The sequence below is a fragment of the Alosa alosa genome, chromosome 23 (genome assembly GCF_017589495.1).
Source record: "Alosa alosa isolate M-15738 ecotype Scorff River chromosome 23, AALO_Geno_1.1, whole genome shotgun sequence".
NCBI lineage: Eukaryota > Metazoa > Chordata > Actinopteri > Clupeiformes > Clupeidae > Alosa > Alosa alosa.
Window position 1 is genome coordinate 18,645,762 of NC_063211.1, and position 18,033 is coordinate 18,663,794.

General features: G+C 39.6%; 1 protein-coding gene across 1 annotated transcript; it reads right to left on the minus strand.

Moving 5' to 3' along the window:
* Positions 1 to 3,648: 3,648 nt before the first annotated feature.
* Positions 3,649 to 14,778, minus strand: cbsa (cystathionine beta-synthase a). The gene is made up of 15 exons (XM_048235542.1): positions 14,682 to 14,778; positions 12,248 to 12,502; positions 11,632 to 11,738; positions 11,196 to 11,330; positions 10,773 to 10,852; positions 9,305 to 9,509; positions 8,963 to 9,054; positions 8,608 to 8,733; positions 8,362 to 8,446; positions 7,128 to 7,233; positions 6,362 to 6,439; positions 6,089 to 6,223; positions 5,748 to 5,856; positions 5,390 to 5,474; positions 3,649 to 4,601 (listed from the first exon to the last, which is right to left on the minus strand). Exons 2-15 carry the CDS (start codon positions 12,493 to 12,495, stop codon positions 4,465 to 4,467), a joined length of 1,728 nt encoding a protein of 575 aa, XP_048091499.1. The 5' UTR covers positions 12,496 to 12,502; positions 14,682 to 14,778; the 3' UTR covers positions 3,649 to 4,464.
* Between the last annotated feature and the right edge of the window lie 3,255 nt (positions 14,779 to 18,033).

The following is an 18,033-nucleotide window of genomic DNA, read 5'->3' on the forward strand; positions in this document are numbered from 1 at the left end:
TTGTTTGCTGGGATTGCATCTTTTCCCACTGACATGTTTTCTTGAACATGGAAAAGTTGTGTTGGAATTTCTTTTGTTTGTATGTACTGTACTTTCACTCTAGCTATACTGTAGATATACAAACTACACTACATTTTGGATGTGTGTTGCTATTTAAATGTATTGCTTCATATATTGACATCCTAATACTTGAAGAGTGGGGTATCTCCGCCTACATGGTTTGTATTTGCGGTGTAGGCTACTGTACATGTAATGTAAATGTAAATGCACTTGTGTTTTGGAATAAGAATGTTCTTATGTTCAAACTAAAGGCTATCGTGTATTTATGGCCCTATACAGGGTTCCCACTAATTTTCATTGACAACATTTCAAAACCTTGAATGAAATATCCATGAAATATTTTAATTAAATATCCAACCTGGCACATAGAATTGCATTCTGTTCTCCACTGATTGAGGTTAATTATTGAATGAAAATGGTGCCATATTATTACATCCTTTTTCTATTTCTTCTTTCTAATAGATCAAAAAAGGCCATGTGAATTATGTTGCAGGATCGATGCAGATCCTGCAACAGAAAGCAACACAAGAAAACCATGTCCATAGTGGAGTTCAGTGATAAAAAATACAATTCATTAGACATCTGAGATAACATTTCCATGACTGTGGATGAATTCAAGACCTTCTCAGGTCTGAAAAATTAGATTTTAAAATTCGACAGCTTTGCAGGAATTGACGGTGGGAACCCTGCTCATAGGTGTAATGATAAAAGTACATTTGTGTGCATGTGTGTGTGTGTGCATGTGAGTGAGTGTGCATGTGATTGAGTGTGTGTGTGTCTGTGTGTGTGTTTGTGTGTGTGTGTGTGTCAAGTCAAGTCAACTTTATTTTGTCCCCCAATGGGGCAGTTGTGCAGCAGATAGTATAGTACAAATCACACACAATCACACACACAGTAAAAGAGGTTGCCTACCTTGAAGGCATATAAAAAACAATAAAAACAGTAAACAGTCAATAAATAGTAAGTCAATAAAAATAATAAATAAATAAGAATACAAAAGGGGGGGGGGGTGAGGCTCATCATATCCAAAAGTACGAGTGGGGGTGTGTAGGGGTTATCTATGGTTATTTATAGAATTTAGAAGTAAAATGGCTGCAGGTACAGTAGGTGTGTGTGTGTGTGTGTGTGTGTGCCTGTGTGCATGTGAGTGAGTGTGTGTGTGTGTGTATGTGTATGTGAGTGCATGCACATGTGTTTGTGTGTGTGAGTGTGTGCGTGCGTCGTGCGTGCATGCGTGCGTGCGTGCGTGCGTGCGTGTGTGTGTGTGTGTGTGTGAACTGATGGACTTCAGGGGCCGGATTTAAGTGTTGAGCACTGGTGAAGCTTCTGCCTGGTCAGCAGCATTCAGAGGCTGCAGCTTTTTTTTTTTTTTTTTTTTTTTTTAATCAATGAGCCGTTTCACATAGACCAGCCCTGAGCTCACACTGTATCACAAGAACAAAACACACACATTACTGCACAACACTTCATTGTACCTCTACAATAGACAACACAGACAAAGCTTCAACTCACCATGTCACCCACAATATTACACGTTTTTACAGTGAGTGCTGTATGACACTACAATACCACACAATGCAGCCAGAGTATGAGTCTCACAACGCTCAATAGCTACAAATACTGAGACCTCACAACACATACTACAACAGCAAATACAACTATTCTTAGATGTAAATTTAACAATATTACTATTCTGAGACGTAAATTTATCAACTATTCTGAGATGTAAACTTAACAATACTACTATTCTGAGATCTAAATATAACAATACAATGCTCCACCAAAATATGCAATGCACATACCAAAGATCTTGAGGCAAGAATGAAATATACTGTAAACATAATTCAGAGAGTCAAACAACCCTTTACTATCAGCAAGACATGTGTATAGATAGTAGGCTACTGAAACGGCAAAGCTGGTCTCAGATGTGACACATTATGTTGTTAGGTTTTACAATTCATGAGGAGTTTACAATTTTTTGGAAGTTTAAAATGCATTAGGAGTATACAATTCAGTATCCATGCATACAGCCCATCTTTGGTGTAGCAGTTACAAGAAACGTAGCTTGAGAAGCTCATTGTGGATTACAATGATACTATGAGGTTGCAGCTTCAGGTACCTACAACCCCAAAACAGAAAAAGTTGGGACGTTGTGTAAAATACAAATAAAAACAAAATGTGGTAACAAGTCTCGTAAACCCATATTTAGCAGAAAAAAGGACACAGACAACATGTCAACAAATTGTGATTGGTCTAACCACAGGACCTTTTTCCATGTTACCTTAAGCTCAGGTCCAGATAAGACGCTGATATTTTCTGTATCTTGTCTCAATATAATTATGCCTGTTACAATTTTGGCTGCAGTTTTTGAATTAAGTATCAAACTGTGCACATAGACAGTGGTTATCAGAGGTGGTCCTGAGCCCATACAATGCCAGGTGTGGAAACAGGTCTGGTGTTGATGCAGTGCCATCTGAGGTCCAAAAAACCACGACCATCCAATGTGTTTTTCAGCTCTTTCCCTTGTTTGCAAAAATTTCTCTGGATTCTCTGAATGTTTTAATAATATTATGTCCTGTAGATGATGAACTCCCCAAATACTTCACAATCTATGATTACATGCTTGTATTTGTATTACATGTACTTGTATTACATGCTAAGAATCATTACAATTACATTGTTTCATCATTTGTGCACACAGGTTTACACAGAGTGATGAACATCTTTACTTCTAAGAGACCCTTCCTCTCTGAGAAGCTCTTTTTCATACCCAATCATGTTGCCAGTTACCCTAATTAGTAACATTCCTCCTTTTATTTTCTTTATCATTACACACCTTTTCCAGCATTTTGTTATCCTCATCCCAACTTTTGAAACATGTAATTGCTGATATCAAATTCATTAACATATATTTTCCATGAAATAGTCAAATTTGTAATTTTCAACATTTGATGTCGTCTGTGTCCTATTTGCAACTAAATATGAGTTTAAGAGATTTGCAGATTATTACATTCTGTTTTTATTCACATTTTACACAACATCCCAACTTTTTCTGTTTTGGGGTTGTAGATGCTGTAGTGCCAGTTATCTGTTTGTGTTCTCTGGTGTGCCTACATGTGAGGCAATCCTCTTATGTATTCATGTGTCGCCAGGACGAATCAGAGAACAGTGTCATAGAGGCCTTTACCAGCCCTAGAGAGAGCTGTGTCTAGTACTCATCCAGGCTGAGAACACTGACAAGAGAACCTATTCTGTTGATTGATTAATTGATTGATTGATCTTGATCAAGATCAGTCATGCTCTTATTATGTAGCCTATGGTTCACTTTTACTAGTATTGAGATTATTTCATCTTATTTATTTAATTATTTCAGTTTTTATGCTATTGATCCTCCTGTGAGTCTGAAATAAAGATTTAATTGAATTAGGAGTAGACAAGTGCTCCTCCACAACATAAAGCTTTGTCTGTATACAATTATGTTAAATGTGACCTGTTTTTTGTTCTATAATAATGCCAATTGTGTGTCACAATTATAATGTCAGTTGTGTTTATTCACTGAAAGCAGTAATGACAAAAATAGGTCTTTTATTTAATGAATATAGTTTAATGATCATATCAAGTTCCGTAAGACTGTGCCCTTTAAATATTAAGACATAATTTCTAAAAGACCAGACAATGTAATATCAGCACAACATTATGAACATTTTCTCACTTCAGGGAGAATGAGATAGCAAAAAGAAGATACATTACACCTCGGATACAATTGAAATATAGACTTCTGTACATTTTGAAAAACACAAAACATGCACAGGTTAGAAAACAGACATTCAGTTTTTCAGTTAAAAAAACACTTCAACTAACCAGGACTCCCCTATGTATTTAACTGAAGTTCTAAGTCTGTTGAGACACTAGACTGCCCCAATACATTGGACCTTCCAATACACTTTTAGAATAATCATTAGTGCAGTTTAAATGAACATAATCACAAATAAATCACGCTTTTACAGTGCATGTACCTATAACTTCAATGCAATGTTACTCATCAAAGGATAATGTGAACTATTTGCAGTTCAATGCAAATAGATCAATGGGCACAATTAGCCATACAAGCAGTCACTGAAGGGAGTGACTAATAACCGCTAATGATCCGTCATGTTGCCTTTGATTACAGAGCCTACTATTTCCAGGGGATGTTCTGATCTTTTCCCAACAACTTAAATCAGCTTTTCTTTTTCCATTTGTAAGTGAGCTGAATTTGCTAATCAGCTTTAGCAGCATCAGGGGGTAGAATTGCTGAAAATAGCTGACCTGCTGTATGGGAGAAGCAATAGCAAGGATAGGACTTTTACTTTCTGATCTTTCAAAAAAATGCCCACTTCCACCAATGACGTGAAGGAAGTGAGGTCACTGAATGTCTGACGATTCATCTATGCATTCGGACAGGGACCTCCTCTCTCGCACTGTGACGAAGTTGAGCAGGTCAATGGCGGTCACCACACCAAAGACCATCTGCCTTAGGCTGGGAGAGCCATCAGTCAGGTCTGGGGGAGAGAAAGAGGGAGGAGGAGGAGGAAGAGAAGGAAGGAGAGAAAGAGAGAGCATGAGAATCAGAGTGTGAGTAGAAAAGAGTCAGGAAGAGATTAAAGTATAGTATATACACATATATATTTGCATACACATTTTCAGGTTGTATATACATTTTCATTTTTCTGGTACAACTATCTGGTGTCAAGTTATTGTGCAGTGATGATGGTGGTTATTATTAAGCCCTTGTCCTTGTGGTCTCAGGGAATTCATCTCTTTAAATGTGACACAGAAGCCTCCTTGTTGGGTTACATCTTTAACTGATGCAGTGGCTTTATGAAATCTATGCACAGCTACAAAAGGGAAGAGTTGTGTGTGAGAGGAATAAGACTATAGCGCCCCCTTTCTGTGGAGCGAAAACATGACCGTGTTGTTCGCAAACATTTGTCAGGAGGAGCCACCTGATTTGCTGTGCACTGAATACCGACGCTTACACAACAATTTGGCAAATAACATAGGTAAAACAAATCCAGAAAGGTTCAAAGTTGGACCAAGTTACATAACACTTCATCTCTAGCCTCAATGGATAGGGTACTTTCTGCCCCTGCATAAGGTCAGATCTAGTGTCCATGGAGGGACATTAAACTACCAATCAATGCTAATCTTGGCAGTCAACATCAACCTGGCAGGACATAATCATCCTCTTATGAATACATCACGTTCCCCCTGCTCCAGTACAAAACACATGGATACCCATTCAAAAGGATCCAAAATCAACTGCGCTGATAAGGAAATGGACACATACACTGAATCTGTTCGTGCACCACCAGGGCAAAGTGGTCTGTCTCCAGGATACCGGACAGCTTCCCAAGGTTATCTGTGAGTTTGACCTGACCAGAGAAAGAGGGATGGAGGGGAGAGAGCAGGAGAGGGGGGGGGGGAGATAAAAAGAACAAAGAGGCAAAAGTCACATTAAGACAGGTGTGATACTTCAGCCAGCCAGATCTTCAGTACAAAGCTGATATGGTGAAATAACACAAACAAACAAACAAACAAAAACACATATAGGCATTCAGTTGGTCATTCAGTTGGTATATATATATATATATATATATATATATATATATATATATATATATATATATATATATACACACACCTACCTGTTTGAACTGCTTGTAGAGTACTTTGCTGACAGGGTCGGACGGTTTCACCTTCCCAGCCAATACTGAGGACAGCATGTTACCAAGAGTGACCATACCCAGGATCAGCCTGAGTTGGAGAGTCAGAGAAATAAAGACGTTAAGTTACGGAGTAGAAGATATGGAAGTACTGTATTTATTGTCTGCGTTTATTTTTGTCCATTACTGTAATTCCACCAGGTATCCCCAAACCCCAAAATATAATACCAGTTGCACCAGTAATAACATAATGTAATTCTCCATTGACACAATAGCTGCTCAGAATAAGGCAGATTATTTATGGTGGACCATTGCACACCCACCCTGTCTCCTCCACCACAGGGGCCTGGTCGAAGCTCTTCTCCTTTAGGATCTTGATGGTCCTCTGGCAGGTGACTGTAGGCAGCACGGTCAAGGGAGCAGACAGCCTCAAGTTCTGCACTTTCAGATTCCACCACCTACAAGGGGAATCACCAGCAACACAGATGCTGACCACAAGCTGCCGATCTTTGACTCAAATTTGGTTTGATTATACCCCTCCCCCTATTAGAATTTGCTATAACTAATACCTTAAAAATGGCATATGTATTACTTACCAGGGTTTATTTACCATGATGTCCTCTTCCCTCAGAAAACCTTTCTGCACCATCCATTTATCACTCAGGAACTTGGACCTGGATAGTAAAAATATTACACATCCCTCCATCTTAGTTCATGTATCATCACAGTATTACCTTGCTAGAGTTGACAGATCTCTGTAAGTTCACCAACTCATGCTTTTGGAAAGCACAAAACAATAGCCGACCATTACAGCACAGCACAGCACCGCACCACTAGGAAGTGATGTAAACTCATCACAGTATACATTACATTGCATAATCATACCTCATAGCAGGATACCATCACGACATAAAACGCAATAGGATTATATTATTACAAGGCTCTTCACAATGCTAGTAGAATGCTCCATTGGCTTGAATGGGATTTTCCAACGTTCTACGGTAAAATAAATTCATGTAATTACCGCTGCAAACATATAACTACTGCTGTCAATGGCAACAGGTTTTGTGCTTCTTATTCACGTCTCATGTCACTCAAGTAAGTAGTTCGGTTACTTCTTGCAATGAAACTTTATTCAAAAGTGAAAGCAGATGGTTGATCAGCTGTGTTCTTAAGAATGTTTGATAAGTCACATAATAAGTCACTTCAGGACGAAGCAAGACCTCTCCACTGGTGCGTCGGGGTCCCGTTCGCCCTGTCGGGACTTATTTTCCGATAATGACCGGCGTTCTATACATTATCCCTTACATAATATTAAACAGTGATCGTGTGGGTAGTGTTAAGGGGAGTAAGGGAGCGTACATGTAGTTGCGTATGGAGTCAGGCAGGAGCACCACACACCGCTGACCCTCTTTCAGCTCCTTCGCCATCTTCACTGCTGCTGCCATCGCTGTGCCCGAGCTGCCACCTGTGACACACACACACAGAGAGAGAGAGAGAGAGAGAGAGAGAGAGAGAGAGAGAGAGAGAGAGAGAGAGAGAGAGAGAGAGAGAGAGAGAGAGAGAATTTTTCTAATTATCAGAAGTCCATGTTTTACATGGCTCAGTATATATATATATATATATATATATATATATATATATATATATTGTGCACGGTTATTTACACACACACACACACACACACATATATATATATATATATTAGAGGTCTGAAAAATCAGTCCCGCGCCCGCCCGCTCCCGCAATATTCTGTCCCGTTGAAGTAGGCCTAGCCTGGTGCCCTCTTCCTCCGTCATGCTTTCTATTTCGAGTTTTGACAATGAGCAGCAGGAACAAATTGAACCCACGTAAACGACAATAGGCTATAGGCCTGCTATCCATCAGTTATGCTTAAACCCCGTTATTTAATGCTGCCTAACAGAACATCCAGCTGAACTATAGTTATGAACACTACTTTAATAATTTCCATATTTCATTTTAGTAAAGGAAAAACCTGCAAGGTCGGCGTCTGCGCCTACACTTTTGACCCGTGTATTGCTTGGTGCGTCCGCTCCCAAAAAGTAGTGATCGTTTAAGGTAATGAAACAAGGAGGCGCACACAAGGCTTGTGTGGAAAAATATGTATTGTAGCCGAAAAGTTACAAAAGAAGTCAGAGGCTAAAACTGTAGCAACAGACGTTTCGGACCTAGTCCATTTTCAATGTTGCTCCAGTTTTAGCCTCTGACTTCTTTTGTAACTTTTCGGCTACAATACATATTTTTCAACACAAGCCTTGTGTGCGCCTCCTTGTTTCATTACCTCAAGCGATCATATTTAATTTTACGCACATATTTAATTTGCGGGAGTGCAGTGAATCATCGGTTTGTCCCGCGAACACACCTCTCTCATCCCGCCCGCTCCCGCAAAGAGCTTTCAAAATAAGGATTTTTTTAGAATCAATTAATCTGTCCAGTATTTTCGATTAATCATTTAGCTGTTTGGTCGATAAGATGTTTACATATAGAAGTAAGTAAACCAGAATATATTTGGATTTAAGAAGCTGTAATAAAACATTCTTAGAACAGACAGAAACCCAAAACAGGTCTCCCATACCACAGAGCAGTCCCTCATCTCTGATAAGCATCCGTGCCATGGTAAATGACTCCTCATCATTTGCCTTGTACCAGCCATCCACTATCTGCAGAGTCACACAAAAAACAACACACGATTTACAAACTACTAAAATTCACACAATCCAATTTATACAATAGGACAATACAATTATCTTATTATTAAATTATTTGAAACGTTGACTAAATAGTCTTACTATTATCCTCTATTACTGCCATGTCCACTTACAGATCTGTTCAGCACAGTTGGGACAAAGTCATAACCAATGCCTTCAACCTCATACTGGGTCTTATCTGTCTTATTCAGCGCCTCTGGTTCAGCCAGGATGGAGCCCTCTGGGTCCACACCAATAATCTGTCACACACGACGCCATGACAAAAAAAAAACACTGACATCATAACATGAACCAGATTAGCTAAAAGGTCTTAAGGCAGAGGAGAAGAGAAAATCTATTACTGCGTTATTGAATAAATTGCAATACAATACAATACAAAACAACAAACAAATCAACTTTTACAATCAAATCTTAAATAACCATGTTTGTCATTGATTGCGATTGAATGGTCAGTGCACACAAACTAACCTTGACGTTTGGACATCTCTCTTTCAGCTTGCGGGCAATACCAGTGATCGTGCCCCCTGTGCCAGCTCCTAACACCAACATGTCAATTTTACCTGGAGAAGAGATGGGACAAGGAAACTTATGTACTTATGTCCCAAGTAAATGGGTTTGTTGACCTTCACTTTCTGATTACAAGAAAAATGCTTGCAAATTCAAAAACTAAGTAGGAGATTGTAAACAGATTTATGGATAAGAAAAAGGAAAGACAAAGATATTAGGGATACAAGACAAAAAGAGAGAAAGAGATAGGGATATATACAGAAAGAAAAAGAAAGATAGAAAGATTTAGAGGCGCCTAACTACCACCGCATTGCTCCAGGATCTCCTCAGCGGTGGTGTCGTAGTGGGCCAGAGGGTTGCTGGGATTGCGGTACTGGTCCAGGATGTGGGAGTTGGGAATCTCATTCTTCAGCCTCCAGGCCACACCGACATGAGATTCCGGGGAGTCGAAGCGGGCGCTGGTCGGAGTACGGACAATCTCCGCACCCAAAGCCCTCAAGACGTCCACCTGAGAAGGAAGCAAACAATCTTGTTCATCTCAGTGGTAAGAGGTTTACAGTTTTTTCTAAATGCTTAAACACAACTGTGATTCTTATAGCACAATTTTTAAAACTATTAATACTTATAGCAAAACCACTCACTGAGTTCGCAAAACTAAAAGCACAAACACTGCTTTGCACTCAGTTTGCAATTTTGTAACACACACTTTGCACAACTGTAGGCACAATTCACTGCACAGCACTCTTTTTGCGGAACTGTAAACAAAACTCACTGCTTTACACTCCAATTTCCAAATGATCAACACACTCCTGGCAAATCTATACACATGTATGGCTATTATTTACACTATTTTGCCAACTCTCTGGCACACTTTCTCATGTGAAAACTACTTTAGATAATTAGTTCACTTTGCAATCAGCCTAAGCACTATAAATAAGCCACAGGTAATGTACAATGGGTACAATGGAAGGAGCAGGAAGAGTGAGAAGAGAAAGAAATAGCCCTTTTACAGACAAAAAACAGTCTACATGTGGGGATATTGTCATGTCAGGCCTGGATACAGCATTCCAGAATATATTTTTCCCGGTGCCTTGGACTAGGACGTTGCATGTGATGTAGACGGAATTTTGAGAGAGACAAGACTGATTTTATGTGTTTTGACTTGGAAAAACACACTTGTGTTTGTTTTGATGTGTGTAAATAAACACCAATACTTTGGATCCCTGTATGTTTACAGAACTATGACAAAAGTATGACCTCAAACTGACACAGTCTACCTTGTGCACAGAGAAAGCAAAAGCCAGATGTGTTTTTACTCAGACCATCAGTGTGTAGTTGCCACATTGTGTGCTTATTATTCTGATGGCTTGTGTTTACTATTTGATCCGAAAACATCATTTTTACGAAGGTGTGAAGAGTTAAGCAAGGTGTGTTAGCTTTTGCAAGAGAACTACAATGTTTTGCTGATTGGGTGAAAGGTTTTCCTATTTGTGTGTAGAGTTTTGCAAAAAAAGCCATAGTTACAAAAAATGTGCTTAAGCAATCAGAAAAAACTGTAATAAGGCCAAAAGTCCTGAAAGTTACAATACCACTTCATTCCACTAGAGGGCTCTTATGTCCACACTAACTCTGTTGCCGATTACTGACCAATAAATGGTGATTAAGTATGTTTAATTATGTACTTTTTATTTACAATTCTGGTCTTACAGTTCCGGATAAAACCTTAGAGCTTTCAAGGCTCTTAAAACTGTAAAAACACAATCACACCAACCTTCTCCATACTCATCTTCTCCGGCATCACAATGATGCATCGGTAACCCTTTACAGCTGCCACCAGGGCCAGTCCAATACCTGTGCAACAGAGAGGACACACATAGTAAGATTACTGGCAAGAGTTAAGGGTGCTTACAAATCACGTTGGAGTGACCAAAAAAACGAAAGATCTAAGAAAACGGCGATACAACAATCGCACACACACACACACACACACACACACATACATAGACACAAACAGTTAGGTCCATAAGTCCTGTACACATATACATTAACAACCAACACAACATACATGTGCACGTGCGCACACAGACACACACATAAACACACAAACAGCTAGGTCTGTACACATACAGGGTAACAAAAAAAAACAAAACAAAAAAAAACACACATGGGCACACACACACACACACACACACACCTGTGTTTCCAGATGTGGGCTCTATGATGGTGTCTCCTGGCTTAAGCAGCCCTGCCTTCTCTGCATCATCCACCATTCGCAAACTGATCCGGTCCTTTACACTTCCCCCAGCATTAAAGAATTCACACTTTGCCACTACACACACACAAAAATACACACACAGACCTATAAATACAATACGCAATACAAGGTAAAGACAAATTCAGCCAGATCTTAGAAGAAAATATAAGAATTACCAAAAGTATTACAAAGGTATCTGCATGATTTTAAACAGACCTCTTTTGTAATTTGTGAATTCACAAAAATGCTTACTAATAGCTTTTAAGACATACACACCACGACAATGTGACTAAAGTTTAGAAAAGAATCATAGAATTATAGTTTCATCATATTCAGTATTATACATTGTCAAAGCAATAGAGAGAAACAATCTTACAAAGTTCACACTTGAGTCCAAAGGTCTTGGGCAGTTTGTTCATGCGAACAAGAGGGGTATCACCGATTCTCTGGAGGATGTTTGGCAGGATACTCGGTGGAGTGCTCCTATGAGGAGAGGAGAGACCAGCGTCAATAACAAACACATTTTAAACTCAGAATGACACAGATAAGAGTTTGAGTGACTGCAAAATCTGGCTCGTGGTGATCCAATGAATCAGACACTCATGAGGGAATATAACATGTAAAATGTGATAGAAATTACTCTAACAAAATCTAATAACTCTACTCTAGTAACTCTAATATCTAGCTACATCTAGCTGTAGAGCTTTTATGCATATGTGGGCCAAATTAATAGTTGCTGACAGCTGTGTTGTAGATAATGATGGGCAAATGAAGCTTTGGTGAACCACTGAACCACTGCAGCGTGAAGCTAGCGACACTATCTGAAAAAGAAAAGAAGATGGCAGCCACACATACATTTTCAACATAAGCAACCAGTATTTTTGGTTGTTTAATGTTGAAAAATCTACATGTGGTGACCATATTGGATTTTTTTTCATTAGTGTCGCTAGAGAGAGAGAGAGAGAGAGAGTGTGTGTGAAGCTCATCATCACCTGAGCCACTGAGTGTGTGGGGAGTCCGCATGCGATATGCCCAGCTTCCAGGTGCAGCGACTCTCCAGGTCCGGTCTGATCCAGTTCCTCTCTGCAACGTTCTTTGCCCCCTCCAGCTTAATGGCTCCGTCCACATCATTGGCATTGTCCTGGATCTTGACCTCCTTTAGGGTTTTACCCTTCCCTGCTTTAAAGGGACACACTGGGCCCAAAGCAGGATTCTCTTTGGTGGAGGGGACTGAAGGCATGGCTTCACTATAGAGTGATACAAAGTTCAATATATTAACACCCATTTAAGACCACCTCTCTGTGGCTGGTATGGCATTAATAACCACGCTGCGTGTTATGCTGATCGCAGATAGTTCCTCTCATGCCTTACAGCACTTGCCAAAAGATTGGATTTAGATTACAATTCAATCCAAATGTTGAAGCACATGCCAGGTCTACCTAAGTCAAGTCAAGTCAAGTCAAGTTTATTTATATAGCACATTTCATACACAGAGGTCATTCAATGTGCTTTACATAAACAAAACCAAATAATAATAACAAATAAAAGCATAGAAGGGCAATATAGTCAAAGAATAGTTAAAAGATCGTAATAAAAAGAAAACATAAAACACAAGGTAAAATCATTTAAAAATAAAGAATAATTAGTAAGCAAAAACAAAGGCAAAAGTAGTAAAAAAAAGTAATAAAAGACAAAGTAGAATAATTATCAAGGCAGATTCAGAATTTGTAACTTCGGCACAGTTAGCAGAAAGCATCTGAGAACAGTTTGGTCTTAAGTCTAGATTTAAAACTGGCTACAGTTGGGGCCTTTTGATGTCATCCCAAAGTTGGTTCCACAGCTGAGCCGCATAGCAGCTAAAAAGCTGCTTCACCATGTTTAGTTCTAACTGTAGGTTTTACTAGCAGGTTTTTCACCTGGGACCTGAGAGGACGAAGGTGTGTACTGCTGAAGCATGTCTGACAAGTATTTAGGTCCTGCTCCATTTACTGATTTATAAACAAGCAATAGTGCTTTAAAGTCAATTCTGTGACTTACTGGAAGCCAGTGCAAGGACTTAAGAATTGGAGTAATGTGGTCAGTTCTTTTAGTTTTTGTTAGAGTCCTAGCTGCTGCATTTTGTATCACCTGAAGCTGTTTAATAGTCTTTTTTAGGAAGGCCTGTGAACAGTCCATTGCAGTAATCAACCCTGCTGGAGATAAATGCATGAATGAGTTTTTCTAAGTCATGTTTTGACATCAGCCCTCTGAGTTTGGCAATATTTTTGAGGTGGTAAAAAGCTGATTTAGTTATCGCGTTCATGTGGCTGTTTGACTAAGGGAATTTCATCTTCTTTGATCTGCTGGAAGTGACCTGGACAAAATGCACATTGCAGTCATAAAGGGAGTGGTTTAACCCCAGTTTTGTTTTTTACATTGTGCACTAAAGATAATCTATGTGTACTCAGAGCATTCCACAGGTTGAGAGCATGGTGGCCGCTGGGTAAACTCTACAAAGTCACTAGTTCTTAATGGGCCACACATACTAGGCTACTACCACTGCTGATAGTGTTACAGTTACTTAAACTGGGAAAGCTGTCTCCAGGAAAAAGAGCTACTGGTACAGTACGAGTGCACAACTGACATCAGTTGTAATTCTATCAGGCTTCAGGAGTCCTTGCAAGATATTTCAGACTCGGCAGGGCAGGGTTAGAGTCTTCTCATGTGCTGCTGTCAGATGTTTGGAAGCAGAGAAAATGCAGCACAGCTGGCTTTAATGTCTACTACTGAAATAGGTATAAGGATCTTGACCTCAAGCGACACAAAAAGAGGGCATCTGTAAATACCACTTTATCCATACAAGTTAACGAAGGGTATTTAAATACTCAATTATTTTCATGTGTTAGATACAGGTCGCACACATAGGCTAAAAGTTAACTTTTACGTCCTCAGAATAATCTAAATATCCGCTCGCCTTAACCGGATCGAGCTAAGCTTTAGCGTGGATGTCCAGATCCACCCCAAAATTTAACTTTGCAAATAGTTGGCAGGTCTTTGCAGAACGCAGATGTCATGCTGCGGAGCAAGCATGGTTATAGTGCGTTGACGGTCTACCAGGCGCTTACCAACTCATTGAACTGTAAATTATCTTAAAACTCGAGTCTGTCATCTGAATAATGTCACATCCTTGTATAGTCTAAACACAAATGACAACATTTATTTTAGTCTTGACTGAAACAACTTGTTACGTGGTCTTTCAGTTTTAATAAGGCAGACTTTCTGGTCTTTAAGTTAAAACATTTTGTAGGCTAGCCTTTAGACCAGGCCTACACTGATGTCAAAGTATGATGTTGAGCCAGTGGACGTTTAAATTCTGTTATTATGACAGACGAATTAGGCTACTTTTTTAAATGTTAGGCTACCACATCCTATCTAAATGCAACTTACCGAGGTGTTGCTATTTCAAAGTTACGCTACTGCAAAGTCTTCGAATCCGCACAATGACAAATTAATTCAGCATGAAGTAACATGTGCACGTATTAACCTACCTTCTGATATTAGTTAGAGACCGAGGATTGGTCGCACTCGGGGCGTTTCTTTCTGCGAGCTGACCAACCACATTTTGGGAGATGATTCCACGAAAAACAACTTCATCACCTCCAAGAAACAGAACAGTTGGAAGCCTATACAGCTGGTTGACATTGTTGTGAATAACTATAAGAAAGGTCGGAAAATTGCAGTGTTTGATCAATGACTTTCATTCATTACAAAATTATGCATGGGCGTCAGTTTGTTTTTAGAAGTGGTGGGGACAATAACCATAAGCTTGAGTGTGGTTTGTGCGGGGTACACAAAGTGCGGGGTACCCTTATGTAAGCTATTCATCCATTCAACGCTGCATTAGGCTACAATATGCTCAACAGTAGTGTTGCGCTGGTTAAGGTTTTGCACCCACTCGACCCTCAAAAATATGCACTGATTAACTACCCGAACCGACAAAAAAAACAAACAATGTGCCTAGGCCTATAGCCTAGGCTATCCTTTGCTATTCATATTGAGGTAGAGACAATGCTTTCTTATTAACTAAACACTAAAACAAGAAGAATTTGCACTGTAGGATATGCTTCAACAAAAGGCCTTTTTTACACAGAGATCACGCTAAATTTGCGGGAATAGGAGACGTCTTTTTATGGTTATGGTTATGGATTTAGCAGACGCCTTTGTCCAAAGCGACACATAAATACAAAACAACATAATAATATTTAAAATTGAACAGGGAACAGATTAAAATGTAGGTCAAATATAGTAAGGAGAATAGTTGTAGTACACAATAATATCAATTCAAGCAATAGCCTAATAAAAAGCAATGTAAAAAAGGGGAAAGGCAATAATAAAACAATAATGTCAATTCAATCAATAATATAAAAACAATGACATGCTAAGACTACATTAAGGAGAATATCAATAATAAACAATAATGTCAAATTAATTAACAGCCCAATTAAAATAAAACAACATTTTTTAAACTATAACACATAAGCGCTTAAACAACTAAGTATATGTTGAATAGGAATGTCTTTAGATCCCTCTTAAACTACCCAAAACTACCACAGGAACGGAGAGCACTGGGCAGTTCATTCCACCAACATGGAACCACTGAAGAAAAGAGTCTGGAATTAGACCCAGTTTTCATGACTGGTCGACACAACATACGCTCACCAGAAGACCACAGTGGGCGGTTGGGGATGTAAGGCTTGATTATTGAATTAAAATAACTAGGAGCAGATCTAGTTAGTGTCCTATAGGCCAAAGTGAGAGATTTAAATTTAATTCTGGCTACTATAGGGAGCCAATGGAGAGTAACTAGGAGAGGAGTTACATGTGTCCTCTTTGGCTGATTGAAGACCAGGCGTGCTCCAGCATTTTGAATCAGCTGTAATGATCTTGTTACACAAGCGGGTAAGCCAGCTAATAGTGAATTACAATAGTCTAGCTTAGAGATGACCATGGTCTGAACAAGAAGTTGTGTGGAATCTTGTGTCAGATAAGGTCTGATCTTCCGAATGTTGTAAAGCATAAACTGACATGATTTTGTAATAGAAGCTATATGCTCAGAGAAGTTAAGTCGGTCATCAATTACAACGCCCAAGTTTCGTGCCGATCTAGTTGGGGTCAGTGAAGTTGAGTCAAGCTGGATGTTAATCTGTTGGGGAATAGCTGTTTTAGCTGGAAACACCAAAACTCTGTTTTTGAGATTAAGTTGAAGGTGCCGATCTTTCATCCAGGCTGAAATATCCTTAAGGCATGCAGAAATCGGTGGGAAACACTAGAGTCATCAGGTGGGAAAGACAGGTAAAGTTGAGTGTCGCCTGCATAACAGTGATAGTCAAATCCATGGGAGCCGAATGGTATCACCTAAGGAAGTGGTGTAAATAGAGAAAAGCAAGGGTCCTAATACTGATCCCTGAGGCACACCTGTGGTGAGGTCATGAGACTTAGATACCTGTCCCTGCCAAGACCGCGTTGAAAGAACGCCCTTTAAGGTAAGATTCAAACCAGTCAAGAGCTTTTCCAGAAATTCCCAGTTCAGATAGTATAGATAGGAGAATGTCATGGTTAACAGTATCAAAGGCTGCAGATAAATCTAGTAGAATTAATACTGATGACTGAGCAGAGGACTTAGCTACTCTCAATGCTTCAGTCACAGACAGAAGAGCAGTTTCAGTAGAATGACCACTCTTGAAACCAGACTGCATAGGGTCTAGTAGATTATTCTGATGAAGAAAGTCACAAACTTGCTTGAAGACCACTTTCTCCAAAACCTTTGACAAGAAAGGAAGAAGGGAGACAGGTCTGTAGTTCTTCACCTCAGTTGGATTAAGTGTACTTTTCTTTAGCAGAGGTGTAACCCTAGCCTGTTTAAAAAGAATAAGGAACTATTCCAGAACTGAGTGAAGCATTAAATACATGTGTGACTGCTGGTAGAACAGCGGGTGAGATAGACTGTAGAAGAGTGGGCGGGACAGGATCTAATGGGCATGTTGTTGGGCGACATCGCTGAAGCAATTGAGAGACTGCTTCCTCATCAAGAGGAGAGAAAAGAGTCAAATGATGCGGTCATACTAACACAAGGCAAAGCCCTCCTTATAGGAGCATCAAACTGAGCACTTATTTTAGCAACTTTTTCAGTGAAAAATGTTGCAAAGTCATTTGCTGACAGTGAAGTAGTTGATGGTGGTGGTGGAGGATTGAGAAGAGATTTGAAAGTAGAAAAAAGTTTTCTACTGTCAGTGGCGCTCTCAATCTTGCTTTGATAGAATGCCTTTTTAGCAAGAGTAACAGTGGATGAAAAGGATGACAGCAAAGACTGGTAGTTACTAAGATCATTTCCATCTCTGGATTTACGCCATTTCCTCTTTTTTGCCGCAACGTGTGTCTGAAAACTAGGGGAAAATTTGCAGGCCTGCTGATCTGTTCACATGATGCGGCATTTTGGGGAGCCAGGAGGCAGGATCACCTATTAATGTGACGTGCAACAGCAGCGTGTAGAGTGATAGTCATAGGCCTTATTATAAATATAAATTTAAATGTGATTTCCAAAACCATGGAGCACCGACTGCACTTTGGTTAGCTTGCATTTGCTTTGCTGTTGCTTAGCATGTTAGATTCTTGCGATAGATGTCTTCAGACAATAAAAAGTAATTTGGAAGGGAAATTGAAGAGAAGAGTTGCCCCCTGCGTTGGCCGTGATTCCCCTTTGAAAATCAGAGGTTCACAGGCTACTGTGGCCTTGGTCAGT

What these genes read in the sequence shown, in the direction of transcription:
- cbsa (XM_048235542.1), bottom strand. Translation starts at nt 12,495, where the DNA reads ATGCCTTCAGTCCCCTCCACCAAAGAGAATCCTGCTTTGGGCCCAGTG. An exon ending in GCCCACATCTGGAAACACAG is followed by an intron (nt 10,853 to 11,195) that starts GTGTGTGTGTGT and finishes TCTGTTGCACAG; the next exon opens with GTATTGGACTGGCCCTGGTG. An exon ending in AGATGAGGGACTGCTCTGTG is followed by an intron (nt 7,234 to 8,361) that starts GTATGGGAGACC and finishes TGTGTGTCACAG; the next exon opens with GTGGCAGCTCGGGCACAGCG.